We start from the raw sequence: 22,013 nt of genomic DNA on the forward strand, positions 1-22,013 counted from the left end.
AATGAACCAATCGCATCACGCGACTCGGCCGCGTGACTCGTGTGTTTATATAACAAAGGGAAAGCAGACGCGTCCGCGTTGTTCTTTTGAGATTGCCTAAAAAACGAGAAATGTCTTTGAGGGTTACCTTCATTCTTATTCTTGGGGCAGCTTGCGCCGTAGCCCACGGCATGCTTGCCGGGGGATTTAGCGACGCGGACCCTAACGACGAGGACGTGCAGAATGCACTGTCCTTCGCTATCAGGCAACATAATATGGCCTCGGACGGCACGTCCCTTCGAGTGAAGACAGAGGTGGTCAAGGTTCGAAAACAGGTCAGTCGTGACGACGTCCAGATCATGGCAATAAATCGACGCTTATCAGTTCATTGTAATGATAATAAAATGCAAATAAACGATTGGGGGGGATACCGAGGACATCGTTTTAATGTTGCTGTATATTATTTAGATCGTCTCTGGTGTCAAGTACGTCATCACTGTTAAAATGGCGATGACAAACTGTAACAAGAACGCCCCAGATGAGCATTGCAACATCCCAGCCGAGGCTCAGGTATGATTCGTATTTATTAGTTTTGATTTCACTCCAGCCCTGTTTTAGTTTTGTCCGTGGAGTTGGATCACGCGTTCATGATTGCCAAAGGTTTCTGATGGCAATGAACAGTGTATATTACTCATTTGAATTGATAATTAGCTAAAGTAAAAAAATGCCAGTTGTTATGACTAATATTGAATTCATGTTTAATATTCTGTCACTGAGGAAGGGCCATTTTTCCTGTATATAGCTGAGTACATTCATACAGGACCAAATTTCTTCATCAAATTCTGATCAGTCAGATTATAATCTTAGTGTTCAATAGAATTCTTTCCTACCCATCCACTGGGGAGCTGAAAGGGCTGACAATTGAAACTGAACCGGCTTGTTGACCACAAATTAAATGAGGACTCAATAGCGTCTTCTGTTTTTCCTCTCTTACTGCTACTACAGCAGTACCTTGATTTGTTATTTAAATGTGACCAAGCTTTTTTTTAGGAAAACAATATGGAAAGTCCTGAAAATGTATCAGGAACTATGGATCTCCATGGCATGTGCGCAGGCATTCCGGTTAGAGATAACTAACTACTAGTAGACCGTAGGCCAGGTGGCACGGAGGAAGAATGATGAGTTAGTTAGTACAGTTAATTAGCGCAGAAGTCGCGAGTTCGATTCCGGCTTCGGCTTTCCTGTGTGGCGCTTGCATGTTCCGCCTGTGTGAGTTTCCTCCCACGTTCCCTAAAACCTGCATGGTAGGTGTAGTGGACACTCTAAACTGACCCTTTACTGGTTTCTATCCCTCCCATCGCCTTGAAGGTGGCATAATTGAATCATAACGTCCGATTCTTTGACTTAACTTCCCTTTAAAAAAGCAAAAATAAGTTACGTGTGCCTACCCTTTTTAAAATTTTGAAACAAGTGTTATGTCAAATATTGCATGATACATGTTTTTTTGTCTTTTGCTGTTCTTATGTCACTACATGTTTAATATGGATTCTGAATTGTTTCCTCAGCCTTATCAGTGCACCTTCACTGTGTGGAGCCGCCCATGGCTGAGGGACCTCCAGCTGGTGGAGCCATCAAAGTGCTAGAAAATGAGCCATGTGGGACGACATAAGTGTCACATTAATTTCAAACACCTTATTTAGTATTCAAAGCAAATGAAAAACGTCTGTATGCTATTACTTCAAGTATAAGTTTAGCATGTTACAAAGAATATGCTATTAAATACTGGAGCAATTTTTTTCTGATTTCAGAATAGAAATGTTACGATTAGATTAGCTTGTATCGTTTTCTTTTCATTTTTTAAAATAATTTTAGTGAAAAAAGTAACCTTTTACTAACAGTTTTCTATATTTTGATATGAAATTAAAGTACTTACATTTTAACGTTTAACAAATGCATTGCTGTGTGAGTCACTCTAATAGAGCTGTATTCTCCCATTTGCACGACAGCCTTTTATAATGCATTTTCATACTTTTCATGTACATATATTCACTAATCCTGACTATTGCTAATACATTACGTGTAGCTAATCTGTCCAATCAACGCACCTAGTATATACAGTACAGTTCAATTCACATTGATACTTATACAGGTGCAGAGTATAATTCCCAATCATTGCAAGTATTGTGTGAAGATGTTAGGAGCTGAAACAAGCAACATTTAAGTCCCAAGGATGCCAGGAACACAGATGTCACAATTCCAAAGTGACATCAACAGGCAATTGTAGTTCTGTGACAGCCAACAGTTTGTTGATGAGTACTCTTGATGTCGGTTATTCACAAAACCTGCTTCCATTGCCAAAATGTGCATTTCTTTTTTATCAATAGGCTAAACAAAAATTAACCCACTTCAAGCGCAAAAATTTTATTTTTGCTATTTTTGTCTTGTTTTTGTCAACTTGAAATGAGTTTTGACTTTACAGTTATTTCAGCCCTCTGACAGAAACTAGAACCACAATGTTGCCTTCGACACCCCAGTTTTACAGAGACAGAGAATTGCACTGGAGGTACGATGCTGCATTATTTTTCAAAGTTCATCTTGCATTTCGGAACTGCATAACTTCAGTAAGGTTGCTCACGGACCTGATGGAGTTTTCAAAGTCCATTTATAACATTTTGTATAGACAACCTCTGGCCTCATGAGTCCTGAGGCGACGTCCAGTAGGACGCAGCGGGAAGGTGGCCAGCAACCACTTGTACCACAACAGCTCAGAGGAATGCAACAGCAGTGAGTCACCGCACTTCCAACTTGTCGGAGGGTGAGCACAAGACTTGAAGAAAAACACTCTCAACCCAGAGCATTTTGCCTTGGTCGCCGTTGCAAAGATGTGCTGACTCAAGCGGTTACTACAGCAAGCATACGTCTGGAGTTGCACTACTTGTTGGACACAAGCCGGCGATCGCGTCATCATCGGCAATCACTGAGTGCCTTGACTGTATAAGCGCTTGAACGTTGCTAAGCGAGTCAGCGGCAGTGATCAGTTAGCCATTTATTTGTGCTAAATATATATCTACCAGACTTGGCATACAGGCCAATTTTTGATGCCACCCAATAATGGGAAATCCTCATCTGAGCTCACATTTGTTTTGGAAAGTTCCAAAATCCAAATCCAGAACGAAGTGGAGAAGAGTAGGGATGTGCGTATGAATTTCAGTGGCAATTTCTCACTGTTTCATATGATCACTGAACATGACAAACCACGACAGAAATTATTGCTTTCTGCCTTCACAGACATCTGGAATCTCACTCATTTGGAGATTCCAGAATTTGTAGGAAGCCCCCCTCTACAAAAAAAAAATCTCAATTCTGAGTCATTATTCGGGTATTTTAAAGGGACACCGTGTAAGATTTGACAGTTTTTCATTAAGGACAGGAGGTGCTGCATTTACCATGGTCCGTACCTAACAAACATGGCGGCCTCCAGTGAACTGCCATCCCCCATGTAATATAATTTAATGATAACTAGACCTATGATTACATTAAAAACATCATGTTGGTCGTTAAGAACACTTTTATTTGCACGTTTTTAAAATGTATAATTTAATGTTCTCATTTTTAATGAAAAACAGTCTAAATCTTACACAGTGTCCCTTTAAGGTGTAAAATTCATTTTTTTACATTCAGACCTATTTAACAAGGGCCAGTGTTCATTCTAATCAAAATTCACCAGCTAGGTAAGGCAAAAAGGAGACAATTTGCATTAACCGCATTTTATTCTATATTCATTTGGCATTTGTGCGGTCTACAGTTTTATCAGTACACGCTTCTCGTGTAGAGTACTTCAAAATCCTACTTCAAACGACTTGCCTCAACTCATCTTACTTGTCTGAGTGAGTGAGAGAGAGAGCGAGAGAGAGAGAGAGAGAGAGAGAGAGAAGGATACGTGACACCACGTGGACCTCTGCAACGCTGACAAGCAAAATAGAAAAGGTAGAAAATGAGTGGGTGAACCTTAAAGACATACTTTCATTTTTTAAAACACAACTCAAATTTCCCTGTGGCTTATTTTGCATTTACATTTCGTGTACGTAATATTGACTCAAGTATAGATGTTTTTGGGTTTTTTTCCCACCCCAAACGGTTAAAGCTAATGTACACTTAAGGCCTGGTATAGCAACATAGTTTCATAGAGATTTTATTTTGAAAACAATATTTTATTGTACCTCCCACTGTAGATCATTTCCTTTATCTCCTCCCATCAGACTTCTTGTGAAAAGTGAATTGAGGTCAGTAAACCCTAAAAAAAAAACGTCACTTTTAGTAGATTTTTACAACGTAACACGAGATCGTGGTACTGACAAAGATGATTACAACACAGACGCTACACTATTAAGTTGTAAGGGACAGTTATTTGAAAGAACTTTCCTTTTCGTCTTAATCAGCCTTTCTGCCTGGTAAATTTAATTTCCGACCCAAGAGGTTTTCGAATTACCGATTATAATGCTACTGCAAAACCTAAGGACAAACTAGCGTGTCGTTCACTTTTCCATCCCTGCAAAGGATGACACGGTAAAGCTTTTTCCCTACAGATAAGAGTTTAGCGTCAGTTTATCAAGAAAACGCCACGCCGACCCTTCCCACACACGCTGCTCTTTTTTTTCTTTTTTGGAGGCAATAACCTCTATTTAAGCAAAGAATAATATACACTAAAAATATTCAGAAAATACAGTATATAAATTGTATACAACGTCAACAACCATACATAACATCAGACACAACGGTAAAAAAAAAAAAAAGCCCCAAAACTTGAGCACTACAAAAAAATACAGTGGAAATAACTATAACGTTTGTTGTAATTGTGTTCATATCTATTTAATAAAATAATGTTCATTAACATTGTAATGGCAGTCATCCTGTAAGAAAAAAAAATACACATTTTTATAAATATGATCTATAACAAATTTGTCAATTTTCTTGAAACAGTTTTGTGTACGATCAACAAGACTAAAATAAAATAACAGATGTTTCTTTAAAATCACCACAAAAAACGCAAATGATATTTAAATCTTTCACAACTTTCATTAGATATCAGAAAAAAACCCGGTAATATTTTATGAGAAATCTCATACATTGTTTTAGTAATGTAAATTGCAGCAAGAGCCAAATATTCTGTTACCTGCAAAGGGAGACTAGTATGATACTGCAGAACACACACGCACACACATCTTCCTGGTGCTTGTATCTCACAGTTTCAGTTTCACAACTCATTAAGTTTGTGTTCACACATTATTCACACCAAGTTGCATGATTGTCCAGCTCTAATATTTTTTTGGGGTCTGGATTAGTTAATCTAGCTCAACAGAGGAATAACACATGACAAGAACACGCCATTTCTCTCAAAAGTTAAAACGGAAAAGGCGTCCCCTTTGTTAAACAAATCATCTACATGGCTGAAATGAGTAGCAGTGATCAACTGTTAATTATTGATAAAATCTCGACTTTTGAACTTTTTTAAATAGGGAAGAGGTGTCAGGTTTGCTGAACACACTACATTGGAGTCAAGCAACCAAAAATGAAGATCCTCCAAAAAGATGAGCTAATGACTGCTGAGAGTGTTCTCTTGAAACACCTACCCAAGAGTTTTCAGGTAGACATTGTCAGAAAAACTTTTCACTTTTCATAAAGTAACTTTTGTTTTGTAATTCAGTGCTGCTCTTTTGCTGTCTTTGTAGGTCTATGGACATGTATTTGCTTGTAACAGAAACAAACCATGCGGCGTACAATTTATTGTTGATACATGGCCTGATTTTAAGGTCATCATTTGTCGGCCTGACCGGGAAGTGAGTTTGTAACCCGATTTTGAATATGGCTAGTTGTTTGTTTGTTTTTTCCACCTTAGCAGTTTATTTTTTGTTTCACAGATGAAACAAGTTTTGGACTGGACAAAAAAGGTAATGTTCTACTGCCTTGATGAGAAGATTTTGAGGAAAATGTTATTAGAAGATGATACAATTGACTGGACTACTACGTTTATTGTTGGAGGTAATTTCACAGATATTTTTTTGAAAGAATAACAGACTACTTGTTTGAAACTAGCATCACACATTTTCTATAAAAGTGACATTAAACAGCCAACACATAATCAAGTATCACTCACATATTGTATGCAGTGGTGTATGAATCTTCAAGGTGGATTTGAATCATATTTTGTCAAAGAATGAAAATGATTATATGCATTTTCATTGCAGGCTATGACAATTCTCACACCTCCCTGCTTATAGAAGTTTCAACACAAAGACAAGTCAGTCACAATTATCGAGCTTGTGCACATCTTCTATACATGCCAGATAGTAGCCATCTGGTCAGACCAGCATTTGACAGGTTGGCAATTTCTAACACAATTAGAAAATATCAGGCACGTAATTTCATTGTGATGAACTTCAACTATAGAAACATAAGTGACATCTGTTAAATTATTCAAACTCTAATGTTTTATATAACCTGTACTATTTCATTAAAGGAACATGTCGCTGTAAATTAATTTCCCTTCATTTCGTTCTGCATAAAACATCCATTTTCTTCCGCATATCAGGGCCTGGTCATAGGTGCAGCAGTCTTAGCAGGAAAGCCCAGACTTCTCTCTCCCTCTTAGTACTAAAATCAATAGTTGAATTTGGCATCATACATTTTTCAAAGTGACATTAAATAGCCAGTACATTATATGCAGTGGTGCAAGAATCTTAAAAGTGGATTTGAATCATCGTATTTTGCCAAGGAGTGAAAACATGCATTTTCATTGCAGGTTGTGACAATTCCTACAACTCCATGCTCAAAGAGGTTTCAATGCAAAGACATGTCAGCCACAAATACCTGTCATGTGCACATCTTCTACATTTGACCGATAGTAAACATCTGGTCACACCAGCATTCGACAGGTTGGCAGTTTTTAATATAAGATTAGAAAATATAGCTCTTAATATAAATGTGTTATAAGTCAGGTTGAAAACTATACAATTTTCCTCTTCCCCTAATTATGGTCTTTTAGGGTATTTTTAATTTCAAGTTTCAGTGTACATTTTTTTGATAGAAATTCGCGATTTCATAAGATAAATGTAATTTCTTTACTTATCTTTTAACAAGTCTTACTTTTAAATGTTATGGGAGGGTCTCTTAATAATTTTAGTAAGCCACTTCTTTGTCCTAATTTTAAATGTCCTTAATCAGTAAAGCTTCCTCACCTTGCAAAATATAGCATAAATTTGCATGAATGCAATGGTGTCTCATGTGCACAGCCCTCTCTAGCCACTCAGAATAGGGAAAAATATCATAGGAATACTATGTAGAAACCTACAATGTCACAAACATTGTAAACCCATGTTCAAATGTTAAACATCAATCAGCACTTGTTGATTTTGTTTGCTCATCTGCCAGAAATATTTTTTATGAAATGTTTAATGATTATGTGATTGGCTGGCGACCAGTTCAAGGTGTACGCCGACTGTCCAAAGATACCTGGGACAGGCTCCAGGCCGGCCGCGACCCTAGTGAGGGTAAGGAGCTCAGAAAATAGATAGAAGGATGTACGTTCAAAGATATTGAGTTTAACTGACAGGTTTTAGAGTTGTATTCAAGTTTATGGAGGAAAATTGATATGACCTGAATAGCTTCTTTACCCTCAAAATATCTCAATTGTTTTACTTGTAATGTTTTCCCTTCAACCCGAGTTATTCCTTCGTATGAATCTCTAAAGAAAAATGTGATACCCTGACAACGAAGCTGTTATTTTTTTTACGTTTAAGCCCTGCAGAAATACATGTTATTCAGTTCCTGTATATACATTGACTTTTTATTTATTCTTCCTAGTGATACTAAATCAAGGATTTCATCCCTCAATATTTCCCATGCTCATCTGGTGAACCAAACCTGGAAATTTGGAGGGGACGACAAAAGCTACAAGAAAATTGTAAGACAGATCAGCGACTTCCCTTCATACTGCATTACTGATGACCAGGGTCAGCCTGTATCATGGCTGCTTTTATATGAATATCTGGCCATGGGCATGTTGTACACCCTTCCTGAGTACAGGCGAAAAGGTTACGCCAAAATTCTTGTCTATACCATGGCTAAGAGGCTCTTCTCTGATGGCTACCCAGTCTTCTGCTATGTGGAGGAAGACAACGTGGTTTCATATAAGATGATTCATAGCCTGGGCTTTAATGAGGATCCCTCTTACAGAGAGATGTGGCTTGAGTTGGACCCCTGATTTTGGAACTCAACTCAGCCTACATTTTTTCAGAAAAAACTTGTAACACTTATGTAAATCACATGCCTTGCAACATAATCTCTATCTTTTTTATCATATATTTCCGGTAGACTTCTTTGTGTGGTGATGCAAGCGGCATCACCTGCATGACAGCTTCATTTGAAATGGATGACATTGCAGGATTAATCACATTACCTCATTTAATTTACCTGACCCTGTAAGTCACAATTTACACAACTATTTAGCCATGGGCAATGCAAAGAAAAGTGTACAAAAAATGTACAGCAACTACTTTAGCTTCTGATATAAAGAAAGAAAATCCTATTGCATGTATGCATATTTTACATTTGTTCCCCTTGACCTATGTTAAAATTCCTTATTGTCTGGAGAATCATCTAAAATATGTATCCATTCTCTTGTGCCTTGATGAATGTGAAAACAGCCTCACCACTGGCAAAATGCATCACCTTTCACTGGATCTGAAATGAAAAGAACAAACATTAGTAAACTAGGTAGTGGGGAAGAAACAAGACACAAATCCTGCAAGGCGAGATGTCTCACAAGATTTAGTCCGCGAGAGTGAGGTCAGATTTTTTTTCTTTTTATTTAGCAAACTGCAAGAAAATCAACACTTAATTGTGCAAATGCAAACATAAACATTTAAACTACGGCTGAGCTAGTTTAACAAAATGCAAACAGTTCGAGTTAGCTGCTGTGGCTAGTGTAATATTTTTTGCAGTGTTTGCAAAAACTGTCTGTCGTATACCAATATTTTACTGGTAATATCTTCAACTGGAAAATCAAAATATGGCCACACAGATCATTTGTAATAAGCCCATCCTGTATTTCTCCTGTAAGGCTGCTTATATTGAGTATTTTGGTATTCAGATTTTAAAAAAACTTTTTTTGGGGCGATTGAGCGTTATTTCAGAATAACTTAATGTTCTTTGTGTACATCAGGTATTGACACTTGGGCTCATTCCGAGATTGAGGATCTTTTGAGCAGTCGAAAGAGTTGTCACCGTAGTTGCAAGATGCTATTCGGGAAAGAAGTTCAAATTAAAAGCTTTTCAAGGCATTTGTGTACATATTATTTGGTATGGTAAGGTTAATTTTGAAGTGTTGACTGGCCTTCTCACCACATTTGGTGGGTTGTTTCATTTTCATGGAGCGCATTTTGCTGCATTTTTCATTGGACCTGAGACCCAACAAGCCAAAAAAAAAAAAACTCATAAAACAAATAGATCTTGTGATGTTTTAATTTCACAAGGGACTCATGCCATCGCGAGGTCTCATCCCATTTCTAATAAGTTAGTAATTGTGCGAGACATCATGCATTATGACATTTCTGAAGCCTATTAAAGTAACTACTTCCTAAATGATAACTTTTAAGAGTTTTTGCACCCCTACAATAGTCATACTCCAAAGAAGTGAAAGCCAAATTGGTCCCAAACTGTGGATAAAACCACAGCTTGCTTTCACCTCTGTTCTCGGAATGCTTCCAAGCGAATCAGCCACTTTTTCCAATACTCTGACATTAGCTCAGAGTTCATTTGGTGAGCGTGGGCCGGTGAGCCATCCTTGTAAGCAACAACTATGAGGCCATTCTCCACCTGCAAAATAAAGTGGGGCTAAGCATTGGTCTCCATTTAATAAACACAATCACTAACAATAGAATACAGTACCTGGTAGTTATATCTGCCATCGCTGTTCAAAGCTCCAGCATAGGCTGCCACCTGAATGGGGTTGTCATACGTGTTGCTCAAGAATGGTTTCGATTTTTCCGAAGTCTTCCAGTCGATAACACACAGTACACCTCTGAAGAATCAAATGAAAAACCAAACAGTTTGTGCAGCACGAAGACGTATCCTTGCAAAGTCGTATGTTGGACCATTTTTGCATGAGAATTATTAGCCAATATGTGGAGTATTTTTTTGGTTTCGGAGTTAGGGCTGACAGGTCGTTGCATTTAGGGCTGTATATATTTAGACATTTAGGGCTACACATTTTTTTTTAATTATATATTTTTTATTTTTAGTAATTTACAAAAGTTGACTTGACTGAGGTTGAACATGTGTTGAAGTGAGTGGATATACATGTCGTTAGCACTTGAGCAATGACATCATACGGGAAGCACTTTGCATGAGCCCAAACTAAACTTAAGGAAACTTGCATACTCATCATGATCCAAAATAAATATTATTGATCCAGTGGACTTGTAAATGATGCATTTTTATAAATTAATAATATTCATTTGAAGGAATTAGGAGCAGTTTTGGGGGCTTGGAACAGATTAGGCAATTTACATGTAAAAAGCGGCTCTGCTATATTTATGAAAGATTCACGTTACGAAATAACTTCCAGAACGAAATTATTTCATAAGTAGAAGTACCACTGTATTGCATTGCATATTGAGACAGAGAGACAGATAATTTCTTATATAGTTAGAGATAATTCGATAAATCAGAAAGGTAGGCCAATATATGGATATTTATAGGTAGATAAATTTATATATCGATAGACAGATGAATATACTGTATAGATATGTTCTCAGTAATTATTGTTATTACTGCTTGTTATATTATTTTGTTGATCACAAACCATACAATTATCTGGTGTAGTCACAACAGGAATGTGAATTGATGAACAAATCCCAAACAATCTGTTAACACTTGTAATGTGTATTGTGCATTTAAATTTGCATGCTGCAAATAAATAAATAAAAAGTCATTTGATGCTTCAATACGATTTTGTTGTGCTTCATTCAATAAACAAGAGATGTCCTCCTTAAACCATTTCATTAAGGCTCTGAGCAATGAACCAGCACTCCAACAAAGCCTCACTACCTGTGAGTGTTTGTGACTTTATTCAATGGAAATGGGGTATGATTATTTTTTTTTACATGTGTTATTTTATTTAGTAGTGATTAAGAAGCGTAGTTCATGTTTACAACCATTTCATTAACTACTTGTAGGAAACAGTAACGCTAATGATATTTGAAAATATGTTTACACCACGCCTATGTGACAATTACATTATGGTGACTGCTTACCAAACTGCATAAGTATTTAGTAATTTCATGTGTATAAATGTAGATATTTTAAAATCTTTATATACTATGATGCATAATAGTTCTGATATAGCTTGAATTGTTAACTCCTTCCAACTCAAGGAGAAAAATTGCCATTAGATTATCGTTGAGATTTGTTCAGCTCTACTCAGTATAAAACATACATCCCCACGGGTTTCAAATAAATCAGTTACAATGTTGTAATTGAGTTTAATGTTGAGCACCGTACTTACCTGTAGCGGGCCACACAGTCCACAATGCCGACATAATCGAGAGTGCCATGGTGCACACTGCTCTCTACTGCTCTTGGGGCGGTTACATCTTCCAGAACGTGAGCGATGCTCTCCATGTATCCCGTCACATCAGTTGGCTGCTGTTCATCTTCTCTTCTTGTGCCTGACGTAAGGACTTCCTCCAGAGCTGAATGGAAAAGTTTCCCTTGCCTAAACAAATCTGAAGGTCAAATGTCATTAAACGAAGCACATTGCTGAATAATTTGTGGCATTCTACAAAACCTACTTCTGGTGTATTCTTTGAAGCCTTCCTCCCCCAATGTTGCAATCATTCTCCTCTTCCATCTCTCCAGAAAAATGAGCTGCTCTGGTGAAAGTGTCGCCTGAAGAATTCTAGTCACACTCGGTATCGAAGACCGATTTTCATCCCGGTTTAGAATAATTCGGGCTGGCGGTCCTGATTCGGGCTCCTCCGTTTCATCGCAATGTGAAAAGGGATGCATGACTTTAGGAAGCCTCGTCTCTTGTCTTGACTGAGTATGCGCTTTGACTATTGGTCCAAACACGTGCTCATCCTCAGATTGAATCGTATCAGGAGTTTGAGAGCTGACCCTCGAAGACATGACCGACTTTACAAGAGACGAATAGCGCTCACTGTCCACTGAGTTGTACGGGCTCGCCGCCTTGCGGGAGCTAGAACGGTGGCAGGCTACGAAAGAACCCAAAGTGAGGGAAGTGTATTGAAGCATCCGTGCGGAACATCCAGAGAATGACAAACGTTTTAAAACGAACATGTTTTTGTCAGTGTACCATACGACTTTTTTTGCTGCTTTATACGCACAATGCTTAAAATACAGACTTAATACTTGCGATTAAGACCTAGAACTTGCCCCAGCTTGATTCGTCCAGCTTTAACTTCGAATGCAACATTCTTCTTCTTCAAATGTGCAGTTAGCAAGCAACGTTTCTGCGAATTCCCGCCACCTGGTGCTGGAGTAAGCGCTGCATTCTCTGGATATCCTAATTGGGACATCTGGGGAATGTAGTCCGGAAAGTCACCAAGGCCTTGCAATTCACAAAGTAATTACTACATTACCCAAAATGCTCACCGGGGCGTTAAACTACGTCCGTGCGCACTGCTCGAAATCTCGAACCGTAGGTGTCTAGTTACAACTTTGGCGTCCGCTACCACCACTTTGCGGTAACAAAACAACAGTAATATTAATGATAATGGCTGAAAAAAGAAGTTAATTTGCATTTCCAGTCACGGACATCGCTGTGGTATAGTTGAAACTGCAGCAAATATTCGATCGATTTTGGAAGTTCCCGGTCGATAATACAAATCCTCTTGTGCGGAGAAAAAAATATTGACAGCTCGTCAAACCGCTAGCTCGTTTAGAAACGGACATAGCGCTTCCTTTCCTCACTGCCTTTGACACTTCTACTATTCACCCGACTTCGGTCCAGTTATGACAGCTACTTTAGACGAAAGCGACAAGGAAAAGGTAAGGCAAAAACGACCGTAGCCTGTGCATTCTTTTAAATGTTGTAGCGAAATCAGGGGCTCTAAAATAAGTTTGGCGATGCACTGAACGCTTAGCTAAGTTTCTTCTTTTTTTTTGGCCCAGTTTAACATTAGCTTTGCCAATGTTGACGCGTTTACAAAGCAGAAAAGACGCGAATAACGTTCAAGTGTTTAAAAACATAAAGGCATCGTTGGAAACGTGTAACGTAGACCATCAAAGGCTAGAATCTTTTCGAAAGAACGCTGACATGCCTTTTTATTTGGAAAGATGTGCTTGATTGTCAGTTTTAAACCGAACGAGCAACAGACTATATCTGGACACAATGTAAGACCGTCAGAAACAGCAATCTTTGTAATAATGTAATGTTTGAACCATGTTCATCTTTTTTCAAATGCCAATTGAAAACACTCCATGAATCATCTGAACTTGATACTGCAATTTCACTTACTCAGTTCACAATAAGTTAGGGATGTTGTGAGGGACTCTGTGTATGTCGTACATACCGTATCTTTTTCACTTCCATTTTTTTGTGATAGAGGCAACTGTATTGGGGTGATAGTCACACCCCATTTTGTGTTTTTCATAAAATAGTCTCATTTATCGTGAACCTTATCTTTTGATGTTAATATTATGTATTGTGAATTTTAATCTAATGTATTATTGTAGTGGTGCTTATGTTTTTTTTTTATCACAAATTAGAGCTACAGTCTGTTTCACATTGTGTGTGCGTTCTTTCTCCTTAGATGCGCTCTGTGTCTGTTGACCTAAATAATGATGCATCTCTGCTTATTGACATTCCCGATGCACTCTGTGAAAGAGAGAAAGTCAAGTTTACAGTTCACACAAAGGTAAAACTAGATTTCAGGAACCTCTTTTGTGATGGTGAAAGAATTTTCACAAACAACTGACCAATTACTTTGTTTTCCCAGACCACACTTAATGCTTTCCAGAAGCCTGAAATCTCTGTTCCCCGACAGCATGAAGACTTCATCTGGTTACATGACACTCTGGTGGAGACGGAGGATTATGCTGGCTTAATAGTAATATACCCACCCCTCTTTGCCTATGCATATTTTGAGGGAAATGAATTCCTCTCCCATTCGATCTCTCTGCTCTTATTTGTCATCCCCAGATTCCCCCAGCACCGCCAAAGCCTGACTTTGAAAGCCCGAGAGAGAAGATGCACAAATTGGGTGAAGGTGAAGCCACTATGACCAAGGAAGAGTACATGAAAATGAAGCAGGAGTTGGAAGCGTGAGCATCAAATGAATGAAATCCACATTAAGCCATCAAAATTTGCTGCATTGAGATTGCTTTTTACCCGTGTTGTTTATTTTCAGTGAGTACCTGGCTGTGTTCAAGAAAACAGTCCAAGTACATGAAGTTTTCCTGCAGAGACTCTCTTCTCATCCCATTCTAAGCAAAGACAGAAACTTTCAGATTTTCCTAGAGTATGACCAGGATGTGAGTTCTGCATAATGCTGACTTCCTCTCCTTAGTTGTCAGTTGTTAAGAGGGAAGTCGTTTTTTTTTTTTTTTTTTTTTTTAACTGGACAGTAGTGACACATGGCTTCCATCCTGCTGTGATCAGCAGTTACATTATCCATGAAGTCATTTTTTGTCAGTGGTGGGTTTACAGAATAACACCTCACACAAAAATTAGTGTAGTAGTTGGATTTGTATATTGCATTGTTATTTGTTTCATTTTCTAAATGTGTTTACTACAAAGGTTGAGTGCGTTTACAATTTCCATTTTGTAATTTTAGCTTAGTGTCAGAAGAAAGAATGCTAAGGAGATGTTTGGAGGATTCTTCAAGAACATGGTGAAGTCAGCGGATGAGGTCCTTATCTCAGGAATTAAGGTGTGACTTCTAAGGGGTCATTTTGAATTAATGAAAGCTTTGCTTGCAAAATCTAACCTGCTCTCTCACTGTTATACTCCCCCCCCCCCCCCCCCCCCCCCCACACACACACACACACACACACCACCACCACCAACACACACAGGAAGTCGATGACTTTTTTGAGCAGGAGAAGACATTCCTTCTGGACTATTACAGCAAAATTAAAGATTCCACTGGCAAAGCAGAGAAGATGACCCGCACGCACAAAAGTATTTGACGTGAACTTGTATGGGGTCTCCACAGCATGCATGACTCAGGATATCACATCATTAGAGATTCACAGATACTGTACTTGTAAATATACTTGGATACAGTATGGTAGTTCATCTAATGTATATAATATCAGAGTTACATACTTGTGGGGAAACATGTATTTACAGTTGTTATTTTTAAAAGTGTTGTTTTTGACAAAAACATGACATGTGAAATGTAAATGCATTGTCAAGCATCAGTAATTGTATCACTGAGCACTCAGACAGAAGTAATTGCACTCATGCCTGGCCTGGGAACAATGTGTCCGCACATGCCCACTTTTTTTTTTTTAAAGAGATTTTATATTTACTTTTTGTGTTTTTTGTCATTCCAGATATCGCCGATGATTACATTCAGATCTCAGCCACTCTGAGTGCACTTTCCGCCGAAGATAACACAGCAAATAGGAAGTGGGTGCTACATTTATTTGTGTAAAAATTGCATTCATGTCAGTATTCACTCTATATTATGCTGTGGATGTAAACACGTAGGTTTCATTTTTAGATTTTAATTCTTTTTTTTTCAGGCACATGGAGAAGCTCTCAGATCTCTTTGAGAAGCTCAGAGTGAGTAGTCAACAGAAAGTAATATTTTTGTGAATGTTAGATCAATTTTAAATGCTTATAATGAGTGATTTTTGTTGTTGTTTTTCCGACAGAAAGTGGAGGGAAGAGTAGCATCTGATCAGGAGCTCAAGCTCACAGAGTTGCTAAGATATTACATGCGAGATATCCAGGCGGCAAAGGTGATTGAGCACTATCAGCTGTCCTAGAAAATGAGTTGGGTAGAGTGGCTAAAAATCAGTCAAGTTACTTGATAAGACATCAGTAAAAATCAAAATGCAGTCCTCTAAATACCTACCTGAGTAAAATTATTCAATGAAAAAAACTACTCAAACAATCGGGATATTTGGGGCCGATCAACGATCAGTGAGTCTAAAATAATCGATAACTGATCACCGATCCGATTATGAGATGGGGCAATACGCCTAGTTAAATAACTTATTTGTATTCCGTTTATAGCGCATCAACAAAATATTTATATAATATTTATAAAATGGTTTAGCAAGCTTTGCCATGGCCATAACATTTTTAGGACCTTCTCTACCGACGGGCTCGCGCATTGGTCGACTACGAGAACTCCAACAAGGCTTTGGATAAGGCTCGACTGAAAAGTAAGGACATTCCTCAGGCTGAGGAACACCAGCAGCAGTGTCTACAGAGATTTGACAAACTCTCAGAGTCTGGAAAGAAAGGTTTGTGGATTCATGCGGAATACATTTAAATGCCTCATTTTATATGTGCACTGAAAATACAATGAATTTGTTTCAAGTCTACACCTTGCACCTCTAAGCTTAAATAAGATGATCAGTACATTTGCTATGATGCACCACTAGTTATATTATTAATATACATATTCTGAAAAACGTACTTCTCAGAGGGCTCATCTGAACTAGAGGTATTTGAAAGTACAGATTTGTTCAAAATCATGTTGTCTTTGGTTTGGTGAGCTTAATGTTGTGGTCGGTCAATGTATTTGTTGCTATGTTTATATTGTATCTTAAATGGCAAAATGTTTCTCCCAGAGCTCACCAGTTTCAAGGGCAGGCGAGTTGTGGCATTTCGAAAGAATCTAATAGAGATGGCCGAACTGGAGATTAAACACGCCAAGGTGAGGAGTGACTGTGGGCCTTCGTACTAATCACTTTTGAACAAACCTGGCTGACTGTGTTTTGTGGTCGTCACCGCATTTTGCCCATTATCTAATGTGAAAGTCTTATCTGAAATCTCGGTTTTTATTTTTGTAATAAACAAACGGTAGAGACAATGGCGCAGTAATCGCTGTCGCAAGTAGCAAATAAAATGCCGTCGCAGTGCGGTCTGCAAACAGCAGCGGCAGCATATAAGTCAATTTCAGACTTCAAACCATACTTTGGCTGATTGGGGAATTTGTTTTAAGAATAATGCTTCCACTGTATTTGGGAGAAAATAGGAATCAACAGCACTTAGTACCTTTACTCCTTGATGGCCACATAAACAAGATGGAAGAGCTATGAAACCCAATTTCAAGACAAGAATTAGTTTCCACCAAAGGATGCAGCATCTTCTCTCAATTGAATAATTTCATGTCTGTTTGCTATTTCGCCTGACGTCAAGAATGATTTCTTACAGACGTTTTCTTCATTTTCCACAGAACAATGTGACACTATTGCAGGGGTGCATTGAGCTGCTCAAGAACAACTGACAACGCTTCAAGTATTCTTGTCCTCCTGCCATCAAGTGACCAATAAAATCCCGATGTCCCTCGCATCTCACGCAGACAAGAACTCAAACCGCATCATAGCGTCCACTTAGCGATTTGTTGCTTCTTGACCAACTGCTTTGTTAGCTCAGCATTCTTATAGTTACTCAGTCCACAACTCAAAACCGCCGTGATATATGGAAGTCTAACCAATAGTTATTGACTCCATTGTTAAGGTTTACCTTTTGTTTTGTTTTGCTTGTAACATGTCATTGTCATTCTATGCAGACAATAGAAACCCAACATTTTTTCATACGTTTCCACACTGTACTTCCATATAACTCCATAGTCAGTTGCCTGCAGACTCTACATGAGATTCTGCTTCACAATCTCTTAAAAAAGATTTTTTTTTCCCCATGAATACTCTCAATGTCTCCTTCTCACTCAAGTTTAGCACATCAGACTCACGATTCTCCAGCAACAAAAAGCTGAACAGCATCCGTTTGCAATGATCAGTGATGCACTTTCAGTATGAAATGAAAAACGTTGAATTCCTTTGAGCAAAGAAAAATTATGTATTTGAGTAACTTTTAAGATTACTTCACAGTTTTGTTTGCACAAGGCACTCATACTACCTCTTCTACAGGTATTATCCCATCACCTGCTCCATCCCACTAATTGACTGCCCTTAATACTTTCCCCTTCCAATCTAATGTTACCTTATTCTGTCTTGAATCACCCATTGCATCAATGGTTCTCATGTATTGTGGTAGACCCCCAGATGTTAAAACAAATGAGAAAAAAAAGTACTATGACAACAACAAAATTCAGTCATCACGCACATTAATGTGTTTAGTACATAATAGTTTTCTAAAACAAATGCATTTCTGATTCAAACAGTATGAATTCCTTTTTACTTTTCTTACTCAACATCAGCATTTTATAAATTTGTAACAAATATGAATAAATCCTACTTTACCAAGATTGGTCTGATGTCAAATTCTGTGAACAGATCAAATAAATGTGAAATGCAGTGTGTTACCAGTCATATCTTTATCAAGGTCTCCCTTTATTTATCAAAATATGGTCCTCTAGTGTATGCAGTAGCTAGTAGTCATTACTTTGCACTTAGTTGTTCACATGACAGCAGGAATACTGAAAAACGTTTGCTTTTTTGCTGAGGGAAGTTCACATCTATAGAATCCCATCTGTAGTGCAGCCATTGTGACAAGAAGCTTTCTCGAGTTTTGATTGGCTGAAATAGCAATGTTGTGCCAATGGAATTTTGACTACTCATCAGTGCAAACAGATAAGTTTGGCAACTGCGATTAGAGCAAGCAAATAGATAGCTTGAGATTACGGTCCAAAGGCCAGAACTTGAATTTTCTCCTATATCTGGATCATAATGTTTATGTTGTTTATTTGCAAGATTGAAAAAGGACTTAACCGTGGAAATGTGACTTTATAATGACTTGTAAAAACGTTTTTGGACCTCTAGAGTGACTGTTCAACCGTCAAGTGTGAATTGAAACGATGTAAATGTTATAGTACATTTTTCGGAAAACAGTCTAAGCGAGTAGTTTTGAATCTTACCTGATTGTTTGTGACATTACAAGAAGTCAAATTGACATACAGAATTCCTATGCAAATATGGAACCAAATTTACTGAATTTACAGGTACTGTATTAAAATGTAGGGAAAATGATGACAAAGTACAGAATACCATGTTTTCAAATGTTCTAAAAAATGATTTCCAAAAGTATTTTTTGTAAACCAAATTGAGCAATCTAGATTGTTTCATGCTGTCAAGTACAATTTGTGTCAGGAAAAACTAGCAATAGGGAAAATGAAGCCTCTTATGCCACTTGTGATTTTTTTTTTTTTACTCTTCTAGATGGTGCTCCTGTTTAAAGACAAAAGGCTAGGTCGTTGGAAATGTATAAATCTTCCATTGTATCTTCAAGAGTGCCATCTACAGGAGCAAAATAACATCAAAGGTGGTTCATGAGATTTTGGACAAGCCACCTGTCAATCAGATAAGGTGGGATGTTGATGTAGAAATGCTTTAGTGATGGGAAAATGAAGCCTCACGATGCACTTTTATTATTTTACTCTTGTAAATGGTGCTCGTGGTTAAAAGGTGAGGGGAGTGCAGCGGATTTTGAATAATGATTTTGAATTTCCTCTGCATCTTTAAACCAAGAATGCCATGAATAGAGGAACAATAAAACATATCACAAATGCTTTGTAAGCCTTAGTTTCCTAGAAGTCTCTTTCCATTACAGAAAACGTCTGCCTGACTGACAGGCGATGTGTCTAATCCGCTGCCTCATGAACCCTTCTCCAGCCCCTCTCCAGTCAGACACTGAACTTTCAACGAGGTGGAAAAGTTTCATGTGGTTTAATGAGGGTTTTGCTCATGCTTTTTAAAAAGATACCTCAAAAGAAATATTTTTCATAAATTCAAGCAAATGACTCATTTGATACCTTGATATAATGTACGTAAAAAAAGTTTAGAATTCTTACACTCCAAATATGTAGAAACCATGTACTTAATTAAAAAATGCAACCAAACTATCTGATGCCTCCAAAAGTAAATATACAATACAGTTCATTAATGGAGGGTCACATACGGTGCAATTTGCACTCATTGTACTAGATGATTTTTTTTTTTTTTTTTTTTGCAAAAACCGAAATGAATAGCAAAAATGGTTTCATTATTTTTAAACATTTTGCAGGTTGATAATGGAACATCATCGTTGAATTACTAAAAAAAAAAACCACCTGCCTCTTATTCCATGGCTCTCAAGATAAATGCATACAAGAGCTTTGAATGCAGTAAGGTCAAATGGATATAAAATAACTGATTCACCAGAACTGCCTTATCTGCTGAGAAAGACATCTTACAGGTGGACTTGAGTTGAAAGGACTGTAGAAACAGATATTTAACACCCATTAGGTGCGCAGCATGTAATAATTGCCTCTGAAATGCAAGATACTGAATGTCTTGCCTAAAATAATACATTAATGTCAAAAATCAATACTTGACTTTTTCTGAGGTTAGAGTGCCCTGCCCAGCCTGCCATTTGATCTCAAACACACATTACAAAATGGGCTATTAGCTGGATGTTTATCGTGTTAACAAGACAAATATTTGATATCATTGTGCAACGTTTGTAATTCTGGATGATGACTTTACATTTAATAGCAGATTGATTAAAGGCCAACCGACATCAGGTACTGTTAAGAAAAAGTACCAGTGTAAATTTCATACAAAATTCCAAGTAATTGAAAGATGTAATCTTTGGTATTGACTGAATTATATATTATTACACCAATCAAAATGTCATCACTTTTCTCCATGCCCCCAATTGTCACGATGAGCTGAATTCAAAGAGCAAATACTTTTCCAGTGTACACTAAATGGCCCATTTAAAAAAAAAAAACAATACTGTTCACAAATTTATCTCAATTCTGTGAGTATGCAATACTCCTTTACTGAGATACGGGGGTGGAATGGCTCGGTCTTCCAGTGATTGTCTTCCAGCCGAAAGGCCGTGGGTTTGATCCCCTGACCATCAAGACCTTGTTGATGTGTCCTTGAGCAAGACACTGAACTCCCAGTTGTTCCTGATGCTGCGTCATCAGTAGGTAAATGACTAGTTAGTGTAAAGCGCTTTGAGTACCCAAGGTATAAAAGCGTTATATAAGTGAAAGACCATTTAGCATACTATTTCAGTTGTGGCCCGCCAAGATCCGCCAAGATGTTGATTGGGCAACATAATTGTTGCTTAAGTGTGCCTGAGGCTACACACAGTCAAAAACCTCTCTAAAATGTAGTTTAATTCCTTTTTTTTTTTTTTGGGGGGGGGGGGGGTCAGAAAACCAAATTGTATGAGGTTTGATCGCTGTCTGCCTCATGCATTGCAATGCATTCCATATGCATAGAGTCTATTAAGCTGCCGATTTGTGTCTTGTGGAATGATGCTTCACTTCTTTTCAACGGTTGTGTGAAATTGCTGGAACTTCCAACATGCTGTCCCATGCGGCATCATAATTTTGGTCAAGTTGAACTGCTCATCAACACAGAACAAATGAAAAAGCTGTCTTAGACCTTTGAGTTTAGGTTGTGAATAACAGGAGCAAAACAAGTTTTGAAGTCACTTTCCTAAGAGGTCAACATAAAACTCCCCTGTAATTTTCTTTGTGCACATATAACAAAACCTCATCCGTAGGCCAAATCTCAAGATCAGTAATAATAACAATTAAGAGTTTTTGGGTCATATATGATACTTGAAATGGCCCTTTGATTGAATGGCAGTGTGTCCAGTGCAGAATCACAGCTAACATGGACGTAAAACGTTACTTTTAAAAACGTCTGAAAACAGACATTTAGGCGACCCAAACATATACCTTGAGCAACTACAAATATTTCTAAACAACCACCATTTGTTTCATAAAGGGTGGGAAAAAAAACAACCGCGAGCCTATCCATATGGCAAGGGAACTGAAAACTCCAACTCCCAGTCTTCTCATTTCCGGTATAAA

The 22,013-nt window shown here is 37.9% G+C and overlaps 4 protein-coding genes across 7 annotated transcripts; 3 read left to right on the top strand and 1 right to left on the bottom strand.

The window, feature by feature from the left end:
- Positions 1-31: 31 nt before the first annotated feature.
- cst3 (cystatin C (amyloid angiopathy and cerebral hemorrhage)) lies at positions 32-1,930 on the top strand. Its single transcript, XM_088420692.1, has 3 exons — positions 32-314; positions 448-549; positions 1,545-1,930. Exons 1-3 carry the CDS (start codon positions 111-113, stop codon positions 1,620-1,622), a joined length of 384 nt encoding a protein of 127 aa, XP_088276818.1. The 5' UTR covers positions 32-110; the 3' UTR covers positions 1,623-1,930.
- Positions 1,931-2,074: 144 nt separating this feature from the next.
- Positions 2,075-10,982, top strand: LOC148420287 (glycine N-acyltransferase-like protein 3). Of its 2 annotated transcripts, XM_088420689.1 has the most exons (7): positions 2,075-2,542; positions 2,660-4,262; positions 5,496-5,623; positions 5,709-5,816; positions 5,898-6,018; positions 6,779-6,911; positions 7,840-10,982. In XM_088420689.1, the coding sequence occupies exons 3-7, from the start codon at positions 5,549-5,551 to the stop codon at positions 8,237-8,239; spliced, it is 837 nt and encodes a 278-aa protein (XP_088276815.1). In that variant the 5' UTR covers positions 2,075-2,542; positions 2,660-4,262; positions 5,496-5,548; the 3' UTR covers positions 8,240-10,982. The 2 variants fall into 2 exon arrangements, with proteins under 2 accessions (XP_088276815.1, XP_088276816.1); XM_088420690.1 differs by having other exon boundaries at positions 2,075-2,794.
- mgme1 (mitochondrial genome maintenance exonuclease 1) lies at positions 5,989-13,027 on the bottom strand. 2 transcript variants are annotated; one of them, XM_088420688.1, is made up of 6 exons: positions 12,652-13,027; positions 11,829-12,575; positions 11,543-11,762; positions 9,925-10,057; positions 9,722-9,852; positions 5,989-8,718 (listed from the first exon to the last, which is right to left on the bottom strand). In XM_088420688.1, exons 2-6 carry the CDS (start codon positions 12,334-12,336, stop codon positions 8,703-8,705), a joined length of 1,008 nt encoding a protein of 335 aa, XP_088276814.1. In that variant the 5' UTR covers positions 12,337-12,575; positions 12,652-13,027; the 3' UTR covers positions 5,989-8,702. The 2 variants fall into 2 exon arrangements, with proteins under 2 accessions (XP_088276814.1, XP_088276813.1); XM_088420687.1 differs by having other exon boundaries at positions 11,829-13,027.
- snx5 (sorting nexin 5) lies at positions 12,678-18,513 on the top strand. Of its 2 annotated transcripts, none has more exons than XM_088420686.1 (13): positions 12,678-13,047; positions 13,812-13,916; positions 13,998-14,108; positions 14,201-14,322; positions 14,409-14,532; positions 14,835-14,930; positions 15,076-15,181; positions 15,559-15,634; positions 15,751-15,790; positions 15,883-15,969; positions 16,320-16,479; positions 16,810-16,895; positions 17,418-18,513. In XM_088420686.1, the coding sequence occupies exons 1-13, from the start codon at positions 13,012-13,014 to the stop codon at positions 17,466-17,468; spliced, it is 1,200 nt and encodes a 399-aa protein (XP_088276812.1). In that variant the 5' UTR covers positions 12,678-13,011; the 3' UTR covers positions 17,469-18,513. The 2 variants fall into 2 exon arrangements, with proteins under 2 accessions (XP_088276812.1, XP_088276811.1); XM_088420685.1 differs by lacking the exon at positions 12,678-13,047 and adding an exon at positions 13,298-13,392.
- Positions 18,514-22,013: the final 3,500 nt, after the last annotated feature.

Source organism: Hippichthys cyanospilos, chromosome 8 (genome assembly GCF_059441005.1).
Source record: "Hippichthys cyanospilos isolate Australia breed blue-spotted pipefish chromosome 8, RoL_Hcya_1.0, whole genome shotgun sequence".
Taxonomy (NCBI): Eukaryota; Metazoa; Chordata; class Actinopteri; order Syngnathiformes; family Syngnathidae; genus Hippichthys; species Hippichthys cyanospilos.